This window comes from Poeciliopsis prolifica, unplaced genomic scaffold (assembly GCF_027474105.1).
Source record: "Poeciliopsis prolifica strain line A6 unplaced genomic scaffold, Auburn_PproV2 SCAFFOLD002, whole genome shotgun sequence".
Lineage (NCBI taxonomy): Eukaryota > Metazoa > Chordata > Actinopteri > Cyprinodontiformes > Poeciliidae > Poeciliopsis > Poeciliopsis prolifica.
Genome location: NW_026562377.1, coordinates 8,403,298 through 8,418,854, shown reverse-complemented (window position 1 = coordinate 8,418,854; position 15,557 = coordinate 8,403,298). Strand labels below are relative to the sequence as shown.

General features: G+C 34.8%; 1 protein-coding gene across 1 annotated transcript; it reads right to left on the bottom strand.

Moving 5' to 3' along the window:
• Positions 1-7,359: 7,359 nt before the first annotated feature.
• LOC129370715 (regulator of G-protein signaling 5-like) lies at positions 7,360-15,104 on the bottom strand. The gene is made up of 5 exons (XM_055046886.1): positions 14,982-15,104; positions 14,420-14,533; positions 13,293-13,354; positions 9,906-10,072; positions 7,360-9,751 (listed from the first exon to the last, which is right to left on the bottom strand). Exons 1-5 carry the CDS (start codon positions 15,023-15,025, stop codon positions 9,587-9,589), a joined length of 552 nt encoding a protein of 183 aa, XP_054902861.1. The 5' UTR covers positions 15,026-15,104; the 3' UTR covers positions 7,360-9,586.
• Between the last annotated feature and the right edge of the window lie 453 nt (positions 15,105-15,557).

The following is a 15,557-nucleotide window of genomic DNA, read 5'->3' as shown; positions in this document are numbered from 1 at the left end:
AAACTATTTTCATACTTGTAACTTCTAAAGACAACCTGTTTTGTATGTACAGTATAAATTAAAGCTCTGGTGTAGTGTTTGAAAAAAGTAATATACTTAAAATTAAAGAAGCCTCTACTTCTCAGAGGTCTGCTTCACATTACTTTACCTGAATTCATCAGCTCAATTCCTTTGAGCTGATGAATTGAGCTCAAAAGCTTTTCTTTGTGACTAGGCCAAAGCATTTCTGCGTTCTGAACCTCAGCTCTGAGTGGTACTGCTTGTGTAATCCCCGAGACTAATCTTGCGCAAGTCCTGCAGAACACGACAAAGAAAAAACATCTGATGACCAAAGCACAACAGCAAAGACTAAATGAAAAACACTTTTTTACCTCAGGCAAAGTTTGGCCCAAAGGTTATCAATCAATGGATGATGTGAGAAAAAAGAAAATATCAGTAGGCTCGAGCAAAGTTCAGAAACACAAAACAATATCTAGTTGCCGTTGGGGGGAGCAGATGGACAGCTTTGCAAAGATATGCTTCAAACAGTTGACATATGGGAAAATGAATGTTGGAGACAAAGGTTACATTCCAATAGTAATACGGTGATAAATCGACAAATACGTCATACCAACAAATTTAAAGATTGGGGAAAAAAACAAACATTTTTAATAATGCCTACCTGTACATTGTAACCTACTCCATTTGCTGTTGCTGTTTTTTTAGGTGTGTGAGCAATTTAATATAAAGTTGTGAATAAAATTCAGATTTCATATGGTCCTTTTTCAGATTCCATACTTCAAAGTACAAGATAAACAAGTGAGAGGATTAAGTGCAAGAGATGTTGTTATAAAGAAATCATCCACTATCTTTGCGTTCGGTCAAATGCACAACAAATACTAAAAGCAGCTGTTGGCTCTTGGTATTTGAGTCAAAGTACAAAGAACAAAGAAAGTAAATGGTATGTGACTTGAAATGAGGGGTGAAAAAACTAAGTTTAAAGGGAAATAATAGGAAACAGATGTGACTATTCAAGGCAAGGTCAAGCAATCATGGAGGCATAAAGCACATAACATGAATGAGTGATTATGTTTTATTAGCACTGACAACACGGAAAATAATAAACCCAAAAAGGGACAGAAGAAGAAAGACAACATTGAACTGGAGACAGAGATATTAATTTCGCTTTTTCAAATGCCTTCCTAAGATTACATGCTTTTTCTAAATGTTTGTGCTTACAACTAAATAGTTCAGTCAATTTATCCAACTGAGAAAACTGTTTTTTTTTTCTCTTTTAACATACAATCTAATTGTAAGAACACTTTCAAATATTATGCGAAACAAGTCATTGTCAACTTCCTTCCCTGACAAGTACTAACATTAGGCAATTCCCCTGGGAGCAGTAAAGAGCCATGTCAAGTTTAAAAACATAAAGTGAATAAAAGTAAAAATATTAATGTACTGTTGGGGATCCAACCCCAGGCAACAATTTAAAATTTGTTAGTAATTTTAACAATCAGAAGTCAGAAAAAAATATTTACATTGGAAAGTCTGCAAACTGTATGCTACCTTAGCATTCTGGCATGCAGAAGTGACGCAAAAAGGCACTGTCTTTCAATCCTGGTCCTCAAGGAAAACACATGTTTTAGATGTTTCCCTGCATCAAAACAGGCTTTTGCTGAACTGGATTAATCTGAATCAGGCGTGTTAAAGCTGCAGGGCAGTGTGGCTTGAGGATTGTGGTTAAGAAACACAACTTAAGAGAATTTTCAATAAACATTAGTGAGCAAACAGCATCATGAAGACCAAGGAACACAGAAGACAAAGTGATAAAGTTGCAGAGCTTAAAGCAGTACTAAAAAACATAGCTCAATCTGACTCATTGAAAACTATTGTATCCATATTTTAGAAAAAGAAACAGGCATATTAGTATGTAAGTTTCCAGTTGCAGTCGCTTCAAAGAGTCTGCAACTTTTGAAGGTACTGCAGAGATGCATACCTGAAGCAAGGCAAAATGCTGACAATATGAATTACATGTGTGGTCAGACAATTCTGTATGCATTCTGTACTTCTATTAAATGTGCTGTGTGTTATTTTTTTATGTTTTTGCTTTGTTTTTACAGTTTTACAGTTTGTTAAAAAGGTTACCATGTACAATATGAGACAGATAATCTGTGAAAATATTAATCTCCTCCATCTCTTTCCTGAGCAATGAATTGGTGAAGATTCATTCATGTTCTTCTTCACAATGTAAAAAAGTACACTCAAATACAACCTTTTGAATTAATGAATGAATAATTTATTTACTGGATTAAATTTGCAAGCTAAGGAAAAGGCAGGAGCACCTTTGGCATTATTCAGACACTACTATAACAATTTAGTACTGACACATCAAGGTTGAAGGAATGCAAAGTCTTTATCTGTGCACTTCAATCTTGCTGCAGTTTTTTTTCTAGATCGCCAAGATGCATACAACAATTGGATGAAATCTGCTAGCGGTGTCTCACTCGTGTGTCAATTTACATCAAGAATGGTCAATATAGTCTTTGAGAACAAACTGCTCTAAAGCTCTTCCCCCCTTTCTTCCTAAACATATAACTGTTCTATTTTGGTTTTAATAGGCAATAGGATGTATCTTGAAAATTTAGATCTTTGTTCCTGAATGATTTGCAAACTCTAATTTGTATTTACATATTGCTTTTGGTTCAATGGATTCCCTCTGAGATGCTTTTTAGGCCATCCATATACAGGACTGTTTTTACTGCACATAATGACTCCCATATCAGATACAGGCTGTTTTATATTTTGCTATTGTTCTGGGGTTGAAATCCATTTTTAGATTTCTATTGATGTTTTATGCACTTCATTTGAACACCTGGTTTATCTGTAACTATCATTCCTTTTTTCTGATGACAAATCAGCTACCTAAAAGAGAAAATTACAACAGTTTCCTACAATGTTAGGAAACCGTTTCCTAACCTTGGGAAACTGACCTTTGTTGTAATTTTCTCTTTTGTAGTTTGTAGCATTCTCCATCCAATCAGTATGCCCTGTTCTCCTCCTCCTCTGTCTCTGACTGGTATTGTGATTAGATTAACTCCTCTGTAAACAACACATTAACAAAAAAGTCTGAATTAATATAATCAAGTAAAAAATCCAACAATGATCACCAGCATTAGTTTGTGGACAATAGAAAAAAGTACAATGTCTTTGCTCAGTATGTTTTTATCTGAAAAAAAAAAAAAAATTCTAGAGGTTTTGTCTTGCAAGTATGTGTGTTTCTCTGCCTGCAGCTGTAATAATGCCCAGGTCCTGGACAGGCTGAGACACTCTGGCCCTAAGCGGTACTCCATTCTGCATTAACCTGCTTATCTGTGGATTTTTTCTCCAGGCTTTCAAACGCTAAGCAGCTGTGAGCTTTGATAATTGAAACCTGACAGGAGGGTCTGGAGCTCTAATGTTATCATGCGCGCAAGAAAGCACGTACCCTCTGATACACAAAGGTACTTATCTCTATCACCCAATTATGCATGCACCAAGTACATACAATACACACATCCCTGTTGCCACATCTGGATGTATGGTTTATTTTCTATGATGTTTCATTTGTAAACACTTCAGAATAAAATTGATCTTCAGAATATGTCTGCACCTTATTGTTAACTATGGAACCGTTGCATACCATTCTTACAGTCATATTTGCTAAACTATAACATTATTAAAAAGTTTAATTATTCCCACAACTCCTTTCTTGAGGGGAAATAAATAATCTGGATGGCATGCAGACTATTGTTTTCAAGCCTTCAGGTTTTTTTTATTTATTATTATTTAATTTTTTTAAAAATTAGAATATTGCCTCAGGCTTACAATAAGGAAACATTTGCGATGATGTAGCCTAAATTACAAGTATGTTTATAACACTTAAAGTTTTATATTTTGTTTTGTACAGAAATAGAACTGAAAATGAATTAAATGGCAACGTTGGTGGCAACAGCACAGACAAGAAAACACGTTAGGTACTCTCTATGTCAGGAGTCTTATCACAGGCATTTTCTTTGAAAATAAGTCTTGCAGTATTTTAAAGGGTAAAGTACTTCACCACTTATTGTATAGTATTGTGGCTTGACGATCTACAATGCCAAAACGAGAAAAGAAGAGCACATCACCTCAGCTCTATACATTGACTCCAAAAACAAACTCACATAAAACTCCAAAACTGATTATGTTTGGAATAATAATAATAACAATAATAATAAAAAACTCCCATTTGGAGGGGCCTTTGATCAATAATAGCTGGAACATACATTAATATATTTGATGAATACTTGCTCGCTGATGAAATTTGAAGCAATGTAATATTTATTGCTTGTTTCAGAATTTGTTATGGTATTATATTTTTATGATGTAAAGAACTTGGATTTTCCTCGTTGCTGAAATATGCCATGTAAATAAACTTAACTTGGCTGAAATAAGGATGATGAAAAGTAATCAAGCAATGATTTGGGTTTGGGGGATATTTATCCCTTGACATTTAAGGTCAGACAAACTTAAACTGTTTAAACTGAGTGTATTATGGGCTTTCTTAAAAGACACATGAAGGTTAATCAGACAAAGAGAAGCAGCTGGGTAAGCTGTAAGCAGTCTGAAGCTGATAAGTGACAGGGGTTAATAGGCAGGTTGACAAACAAAGGACAGCTGGACAGCAGGTGAGACATGACTGAATATGGCAAACAGCATATCTGCTCAATGCTCTATAGAATGTCACTCCACAGTGAATAACATTCACACCTGTGACTATCAAGTATTGACTGTCAGCATAGAATCAACAGATTAACAAGTCAGGTTCTGCATCAAACATGAATTGTTTGTTAACTCCTGATCTTGAGTTTTATAATGTTCTCTTTGACTGTTTAAATTTTTTTTTGTAAAATATTACCCTGATCTTCACAGAATGACAGTGGAATTTAAATAAGACTTGGCCGTCTTTGTTTCCTCGGTCAAGTACCTTAATTACTGTGACAGACTGTGACAGACAAAAATGAATTGTGTGAATGAGGGCCAACGTCACTGTTGATCTCTGTGTAAGGGTTTTGAGTTCATCCTATCCACACCATCTGCTTTCAATCAGTCCTACAAACACTAAATAAAGGGAAGATTAGACAGGGTGTCATTCTAAACCCGATTGAGCACAAAGACTGTGTGACTTTCATCATTTCAATTTTATTGAACTTATTGACTAGTTTGGGGAAAGCCAGTGGCTAAAAGATGTTGAAATCAAGTCTGAATGAGCTTGAATTCTGACTCAAAAAAATGTGATCATAAAAAGAGAAGACAAAGCAGCATGTCAATTATTTAACAACATACATTAGAAAACAGAATAATAACTAACAAATACAACCACATCATTCACATAAGTCAATTTGTTTTTAAAATACAGTACATTGATAACATACTTCATAAAAGTCAACATTAAAATTAAGGTTTTGATGTTTTTTCCAAGTTCTAATCATTGAATGGTTAAAAATGTAATTAGGAGTGCCCTCCTGATGTACTATTGTGATTGTAATGCTGAGGAATATATTACAGATTAGAAAGCATAGATGTATTGATGACATATAGATGGTGATAGATTATACAACTATGTGGTTCACATATAGTTTTGAGAATGCCATATTAGACATAATTATTGTAAGACGCCTTACACAAGATTTGACACAAGAAATCACTACCTCTTCAGTTTTAGGATGTTATGTTTTAACTTTACTTTTCCAAAGGGTTTTAAATCTGACTAGAAGTTTACTAAGCTTAATACTACATCATTAGTAATTGCACTAATTGAACTAAAATGGAAAATTAGTGATATAAAATACAGATTCCAACTATGCTAGAAGGGCTGGGTTAGGTAATAATGATGATGCCTGTAGGGTGGTTCACCCAGGGCGTCAAACAGGCCAGGACCACCTCTGGTGCTAGTAAAGATGGCAGTGGTGTGGTTCGCAACTTATTTCACAGTATGTAGTTAATTTTGAGTGGTCAAGGAAATTTTTTTAAACCACTTTTTCTAGATAGATTTCCTCACTTGTGCTGACATTCTACTTTGCACAACTCTCTTTCTATAAATGTTGTCATAAACTTTATGATATAGGCCTTTTTTGCAACTGGCATTTGGGTAGCCCCAGGTGTTTTATGTTTGCAATAGTATGGTGAGGGCCATTGACTTGTCTGCCAGGGAATTGATAATTGTGTCAATTGTCTCCTTGATAGTCAGGCAAATCCGAGAGCAGCACTCCCAGACGGGATACTTTAAAAGAAACATGCATTTTGTGATATTTGAATGATGTCTACTTGTTACAAAGCACATTTCATATTGCATAGTGAATTCAATAATATTTTTCATACAAATTACCTGTATACATAAAGTTTATGAATGAATGAATAAACTGTAGACAATAACACGGGTGCTATGGTAGTTTAACATGCCTTGCAATAGATATACTGTATACTGGTAAACACAACTGTTTTTTTGTTGTATTTTTTTTTACATATATTCAGCCTTTCCACATGACTTAATTTTAAGACTTCACATTACCAGGTTTCTGGAAAAATGTCAATGTATTGTATATGTTACAGCTAAACAAAGTTTTGGTCAGAAAGTCACCGACCTCCTTTGGGGAATTAAAGTATGTGACCTTTTCCATTACGCCCAAGAAATCTTGTAGTAACTGATGCGTCCTTGGAACTTGTAACACTGTTGGCAGCCAGTTCTTCAGTCGCATCTGCTTCCGCTCTGCTCTTCGAACTCTTACTGACGTTTGAGTTGCGTACTTCTTACATGCAGCCTTGTGGTATGGGCAGCTTTTGATTTTTGTTCTGTTCTGTCCACCATTTAGACAAAACTAAAGTAGGTGTTTAACTTATTTGTGGCTCACATATAGTGTTTAGATGTGAATATAAACATAACTTCTAATTAGCCATAATTTATTTTATGGCTAAAGATGTCATACAATTTCATATAGACAGGTTTTTTTCTGTTTTACTATGTTAAGAATTATGGGGCAGCTAACATTCATTTAGAAACATGTTAGGTTTAGTCTCCTTGTTGTGAAAGTAAATGTTGGCATCTACCTGCAGAGGACAATATTCTTAAAACTCTGCTCTTGGATTTTTTAAACATTTTTTTATTTAAGATAAAGGCTTTTTACTTTTTAAGATCATCTCGCCAAGTCTTTCACTTGTTGACATGACATTAACATTTTAATGTTAACATTTTGATGTTATGTCACCATATAACATTTTCATCCCCATGACAAAAAAGTAAGTCTTTGCATCCACAAAACTTTATAATTGTCTGGTGAAGAAAAACAAAATAACAAAAGAAAGTCAAATTTTGTTTTTATAACAGTAGAAAGAGCCTAAGAGCTCTCTGCAGCTCTCCATGAAAAGAATCATTGACTCCATTGTTGTATTTAGAATAACTTAGATATTTACAAATATAAATAAATACATCTTCAACAATTGTATGCATTATATATATTTTATGTGATCCACTACAAAACATACATGCAAGGCTACATGAAATTACATGTATTCAGCATTATGAAAGCCCTTAAATTATATATTTTATGATATTCCAAGGATTTCTCTGCTTGTAGTTCTAGGGTTCTGACACCAGACTGGTCAATCTGTGTCCCTGTAGACCCTGTAGTCAATTCTGTCCAAAATGTTTGGATAATTGTTGGACTTGTCATCTAGTGCAGAATGTAGGAAGTTTAAAATGTAATTAATGACTTGAAAATATTTTTAAAAATATACCATCTGAAATTAGTAAGCTGTATTGGCATGTTAAGGGCTTAAAATGCTTAATATGTGAAATATAAATTTGTTTTCAGTGGTGGTTAAAATATAATGATTTCTAAATTTAAAAGGAAAAAAAAAGAGTACATATAATCACACATAAGGATGAATACATTTGTCAATAATCAACTCATTGCAAAACACTTTACACTTAAACATTGCACTCTTACAACAACCTCTCCATTATATCAGATTATCTTGACCAAGTGTACCTGGGTGATTTATGATTTTCTGTGGCTTAAAAACTGTATATCTTGTGGTTTAAATGCTGTATGATGGAGATAATTGTAAAAAATAAAAGAAAAAGAAAAACTACAGGATTCATATTTTGATAATGTTTCTTCTGTGGATATTCATTTGAGTCTTATTGTTAACTTGTAATAAGTGAATTTGCAAATATAATTGCCTACATGGCATTCCATTATTAAGAGCTGCAAACCTTTAAGTTCCTTCTCCCATGTTTTTAATAACTGGATCTTTTACGGACCTGACATGCATACTTGCAGTGAAACTTTAGTTTTATCACATGGGAAAATTAAAAGAACTTTCTTCATATAAACCCACAACTCTGTTTATACCATTTATAAAATTGAGATTCTCTCCTACTTGGTTTTCCCATCTTAGCAACTTGCATTTTAGTGGGAACCTAAGGGTTGCACCACTGAGCCAGCTCGTCAGCACTGTTCTCATGAATTGCTCCTACAGGAAGAATTACCACTAAAAGGTGGGTTTGGTAATAATCCAAGAGTGCTAATAATGGAAATGTGAAACGGTTATGTGGAGAAACAAGAAAATCCATATTTGTGCACTGATACAGCTTCATACTTATCAGTAAATTATGATGACGAAGGACTTTAAATGTTCTTGCCCTTGACTTGCAACAGCTACCTTTGCATGTCCTTCTTATAGATAAATGACTCATTTCTCTCCCAGACACTAAAATATATGTAACATGTTTTCTGAGTCTTCTTGTTATAATCGCAGAAGCATGATCTAGTCTTGCATTTGGTTTTCGAGAACTTTTAATGCATTTTTCTCATGAAGACTATTTCAACTGGACATCATCTATTAAGAAGAATTTTGTTGGTCAGTAAGAATGAAAATAATAAAGTTTGTCAATTTGCATGCATATAGTCATTTTTGTTAAATTACTTATTTCCTAATAAGATTAAGACATTATCGTTTTGTTTTTTTATAAATGTTTACAAACAACTGGTGCAGAAAGTCTTTCAACTTAAAGTTCTAAGGTAAAATTGATGAATTTGTGGCAACGCAACTTTTGAAATATCTCATCTATTTTGACAAATGTAACAGATGCTTTTTTTAGAGTGTATTCTGATGTTTTCTCATCCCAAATTAAAGGAGCAAATTGAAAAATGAAACTGTTCCTGATTCCTAACCTTTTTTCTGTTTCAGTTACTTTGAATATTGAGCAGATATATCTGAAGAATATACAAGGGGAAACTGTAACAGTTACAGGTCAAATCAACTTCCTCAAAATCTCTAGTTCAGATAGAAATTCATGAACATGTTATGTGGAAAGATGGGGCTGTTTCAAGGTGCAGTTTGGAATTTTATATAAATCTAGAGCCAAATTTTGAAACCTAATTTTGAGAATACCTTAATTCTTTACTCAGTCCTATGGAAGAGTGCTTTATAGATATTTGCTTGAATCAAATATGTGAATTTGGCTTCATTTTTACAAATCAGCTGCTGTTTGAAACCTCCCCACCTTCCTGAACTCTTAATTGGCTTAGTTGACCAGAAGCTCCAGGTACTGGTCAGAACGGAGGAAACGACCAAAGGAGTCTTTCTCCATCAGGGCATAAATTCTCTTTTGAGCCAGGTCAAAGGTAGAAGGTGACAAAGCCACCAGGTTCCTCAGGGTCACATCCTTGGTGAAGTGGTCAATGTTCACCTGATGAGGAAAAGTTACAAATATTCACAGTTAACAGAAAAAACGAACATGCATAAAGTCTGACATTGCTTAATTATAAATAACCTATTCTATTACTATAGAAGATTAGTGTAGAATATTAAAGAATATAGCATAGGAATGGGCATTCTCTGACCTCTCGGGGTCCCTCTGACTGGATGAAGTCTTCATAGATCTTTTTGGCCTTGGCAGCCATCTTCATAGGATTCTTTGACTTCTTGAAGTCCTCACAGGCCATCCAGAACTCAATGTTTTCATCACTGAACTCAGACTGAAGGAAACTGCGGAAAGCAGCCAGGCCATCTGACAAAGACAGAGGGAGTTAATAAAATCAAATAGGAGAACACAATAATAGATTTGCTTTAAGCATTAACTATACATCTTCATGACACTTGAACAAAGCATATCAGTTTACAGCCACATTAATTCCATCACAAGAGGATTACTTACATATAACCTCTGTTTATCTATTTAACCTCTACTTATCACCTTTAGTAGGCACCTATAAAAGCCATTTATGTCATAACTTGAGTTTTTCTCTGCGTTTATTTTGAGTTATTTTGTCTCTGAGTGTTGTCCTGTCTCCTCTTGATTACTCCTAGGTGTGTCTCGTTTCTGTGATTAGCTCTGTGTATTCTCGTTTCGTTTGTGACTTCCACTCGTACACCTGTCGCTACCAGTGATGAGCCTTAGTTTCCGCTCAGCTGGGCTGCCAGGGATTTTGGACTTTTGGATTGTGTTTTTCATCATTAAAATCATCGTTTCTTTTCTTAACCTGGGTCCTCAGCGTTTTCCTCATCCCCTAATATCACATTATATGACAATTTATAAGGCTTTGAAACTCTGTTTAATGACATTGCATTGCAATTGTGAAAACTTGGACCAATGATGAACCTTCCCAGGAGTGGCCAGCCTACCAGTCTAATCCAGGATAAACAGACAACAAACCAATATTCAGAGCATGATGGACTCATTTGCCAAACATTAGATTATCAGTTATCCTCAATAAGAAAGAGACTGGGCAAAAAAAGGCAATTTAAAGGAAAACACCAGGGTCAAAATTATTGTCAACCAAAAAAAAATGACAAAGACTCTCGTTTTATCTAGAAAGACATATTGAAAACTTCAAAGCTTTGGGAGAGTATTCCACAGAAATGATAGAAGTGGAATGTCTTGTAAAGTGTTTCGTCTCATTATTATTACCAAAATATATGTACTTGTCCAAAAGTTCCCCAAAGAAGTTTTCTTCTTTTAATTCAAATGAGGCCCAAAATGTGGTTATTCTTAACGACTGCACTGTCCTAACACAATTTTTTTATTTTTTATTTTTTCATCACTGTAATGAGATGAGCTTATTGGTGGATGCATGAACTGCATTCTTTTCCGGTTTGGAAGATTTACTTTTTTTTTGTTACTTCAGAGAATTGCATTTTAACTATGTACTTTCAGGAACAATTTGTTACTTTCAAAGTAAATGCGCTGTGGTCATCCCAAAGTATAAGATCTACGCATCTCAGCCAAGGTTATTGTGGTTCCACAAAATGCTGGTGAAAGCTCCCATTGTCTGAACAAGCCGGTGTTGCAGATGATAAGCATTCTGCTGTGGCCTTAGGCTTTTATCTTCCATCTAAATGGCTGGCTTGGTCCAAAATAGCTCCGGGTTGCAATCAAGCTCCAGTTTTTTTTTTTTTAACAGGCCTTTAGTACAAGGACACCCATATGAGGAAGCACACATTCACAGGCACAAATGACACAGACTTTGTGTATCAAAAATTAAAGACTGTTTAGCTGAATACTTGTCAGAAGAATTTAGATTTTATTGTTATTTCAACATTAAGCGAAAGAAATATAATTTTCCTGTAAGATAGAAAGTGATTAAACAATTATGACACAGCAACTGAGATATAAATCAGTCTTGTGGACTCTGTCTGATGTCTCCCTAGAGATGTTACCAACACACGAGTAACCTCCATGGGCAGCTTTAAACACACAAACATAAGTGCATACACAGACTAACTCAAGCGTGCAAAGGCTGTACAAATATATCTTTGAGTCTCAAACTGTGTTAAAGAAGTCACTTAGGAAGGTCTTTTGCCACCCACTGAACTCCTAAGAGAAAATGTTTCAGTTTACACAAATCAGCTCTTCAGTGACATCTCTACGTGGTTTTAACACAAGTAACTTATTAGCAGGATAGTTTACACATATGGATAAATACTGTTAGAGGTAATCATCCGTCTCACTGGTTAGGCTGTCTGAGCACTTTGTGAGGTAAACAGTGGAGCAGGAGGTCTGCTTGTGGTATGCACAGAGAATATAAATGTGTTTTCCCTCACAGAGCGTTGCTAACATTTCTCCTAGTTTAGGTTGGCACCTAAACTACTCCAATGTTAACATCATCTTTTAAGATATTCCAATGTAAATATTTCTTTGTAGATAACATTTTTTCAGACTCTTAACTATGTATAGAATTAGTCACAGATCTGTGTTTTTGATTGTTTTTACAACAGATTATTTTAATATGTTGCCCAGTAAAAAGAGTTTCTAAAGCTTTCTTCTTTTCTTCATCATTATGTCCCTGTTTTCATAGTACTACTAGAATAACACAAAACTTTTTACTTTTCGAAAAGTTGCTTTCTTCTTTCCAGCTGCTCAACAGTGGACACAATTCCTGGAGCCCCATTGAAGGTTTAAGTTGTTTGAAACATTGACCCATGTTTTGTCTCATGCAGTTAGTTTTTGAAGATGTTAAGCTGCTTGATCAATTGCACATTCAAATTTATTTAATTGGTTAGATCTAAAAGTATACAGGAACTGGTTACAAGTCTAGTTCTTAAACTTTTTTTATTGTTTGACCATTTTTGCAATTACAAATTGAAAATCAGCTTTTTCTAAAGTGCTTATGAAAACCTACTTGGGTGAGATACTAAATGAAACATATCCTCATCATTATATTTGTCATTATTAATTTCAACCCTAACTACTGTCATTCATGTTTCTAAACAGCACACAAGCTGCAAAATGTTTATGGAAACCAAGCCTTGCTTGGTGTGCTGAACCTGTTTAAACAAGACAGACAGACACTGGGCATCAGTATATTCTGTTTAGATATCTGTTGCTCTGGATGCTGTGTAATGGTGTGTTTAGAACAAAATAATGATGTGTTTTGCAGCATCTTTGCTTGGTTGCACTCCCAACAAATCAAACTCGGATGCTTCTCTATGTCATTTTGAAACTGTGTGCAATTTTTAGATTTCCCCAAAACTGGTGGAATAGAAAATGTGAGTCACACAGTTTGGAAAAAATATCTTGAAAAAAACAAACAAAAAAAAAACCCAACTAAAGTCTTTATTAACCAGTATATACCAATATGTTTTTTGGGAAACAATTTTAAAACACTACTTGTCACACTTGTTTTTAAAAAAGACATAATTTGTTCCTACAAATCCATTTGAGGTTACAAATAAAATTCACAGTAACTAACATAGGCACAGTTAAAGATCAATTAAAGAACGAGACCTACAGCTGTTGTTCAGGACTCGTTCCAGACTCTCACGCCACTGAGCAGCCTCTTCAGGAGAAGGCCTGCATGGAGAAAAAGAAAATAAATAGTAACTAATGAATTCATGGATATTTGTGGTGCGGGTACTTAGCAAAATTTGAAGTATTTTTTGTTTTGTTTGGCTTTGTTGTTTTTTTTTCTCAGCAGTACTACAATTTTTGTGAGATGTGTGTTTTAAATTAAAAAGAAACATTGGAGGACAGATCTGAAGTTTTGGTTTTGGAAAGATGTATCATCTTTCACACTTAAGTGTTGTACCTGAATCTAATGCCTGTTATTTCAACAAAACACCAAGATGATATTATCCAAACACAAGCAAAAATAAAATGTTCAGATTCAGAAGGAAATTCTGGATATATTTTTTCAAAAAATAATTAAATGACAAATATTCACATATGAAGTGCATGTATTTTAAATCCACAAAAACTCACACCTCAGATATGGTGTTCCAATTTATTAAAATATGGGAAACATTTCCCAAAGCAGGTTCCATCTGGTATTTAGTGTGCGTCTGCCCAGTCACGAGAACTATTTCAACTCTGACTTTAATCTTTAAAACAAGTTCAAAGGGGTACAATGGATACCTAAGTTTGTGTTTGATCCTAAAATGCTGTGACCTTTCTGCCCCCTCTATGCTCTGTTTTTTGCACAGTTTTGCGGAGCTTCAGGTCTTAAATGCATCTGAAAAGATTAGTGGCAGGACAGAAAGTATTGCAATCACACGATTTGTTAAGTGACTCAACAGCAGCCTGTTTGAATATTGAATATTGAATTCTTACAAGGTTGTAATTTAGCAAAGTCGAGGCAAAGAAAAGACAAAACAAATAAAAAAGCAAGGTTGAATGTCTCCCACCTAATTTTATCTACTAGAAATCTCTTCAAGGTATCTGCTTTGTTGCATTTGACATTTGAGGCAAATCATTGTCTGGGGAGGTCTAACCTCTTTTGATCAGCGCCTCTTTGTGAATGCTCAGGGCTCTGTTCTTCCACTTTACCTTCACTTATCTGGTTAAGGCAACAGGCAATACACAGGTCACCTAGCAGGCACAGCCAATCATTAGTCTTGTAGAACAAAACAGAACACTCACTTCTGCAGTTTCTCCGGCTTCTTGTCAACCTTCTCCGGGTAAGGGATGATGAGATCGATAGCATTATCAGGCTTCTGAAGCAAAACTCCCAACTTTGACTTGATCTCTTTGGCCCTGGGTTAGGTAAATCAGGAGCAGATGTTACGTTTTTGGTTTGACATCTTGGAAAAAGTAACAGAGATGCAGTTAAAGTCTTTGGGATAGAAATCACCATCATGTCAGGATGCTGATAACGTTATTTGAAACCAAATGTCTTTGTTTTATTATTCTGATAAAGCTATAGTAGACAGACTGTGTTGATCTTGGGTAGTTGCAAAGTTACTTATAAAAAAGTAACTTAATGCTGTTAAAAGTAATAAAAAAAAATAAATAAATAATAATAACAAGATGAGTTTGAAGAGCCTCATAAAACCAGAAAAGAACTACTTGGGAGAAGATATTAATCCGAGATAGAGAAAAAAAAACTGATCTGAACTTCCCTCAGAACTTTTCTGTACCCTGAGTAACAACACAGTTGATATCTTGTTTTGCACAGTTAAAAACAGGTGAATAACATTCTTACCTTTCAAGACAGGTTTGAGGTAATGCAGCTAATCCTTTGCACATTTTCAGACGCTTTCAGTTGCAGCACTTAGAAGAGAATTGTTATTTCCTGTTAGCCCTCTGCAAGTCTCCTTGAGCTTTGTTTGCTGTCTGTCTCTGGGTTTCACCACTTGGGGGGTTTTTATACAGACGCCCTTTGGGACGGAGGCCAGCAGCTAAGCCAATCAGACTGGAATGTCTACAGTATGGGCAGCTGAGCATCCTGGCTGAGGAAGGGTGGGTTTTCAGAAGTGAATGGGTGTTTACCTAAAGGTTTCACTTTAGGTAAACGTGTCCAAAATCTCCTGAACACTTCTGCAGGATGGAGTTACAAAATTAGTTTATTAGTTATTCCAATTTTGCCTGCAAGACATGTGCTTTGTAACAATTGCAAAATTTAATAGTTATTTAACTATTAAACTAACTTTATTTATAGAGCACTTTTTATATACTTCCTCAGAATCAATTATAACTCAAAGTGCTTTACAGGACTGTATACATGAATGTATTTTGAGCTCAATATGTGTAGTATTTTACTAGACGTTTTCTTTTTTTT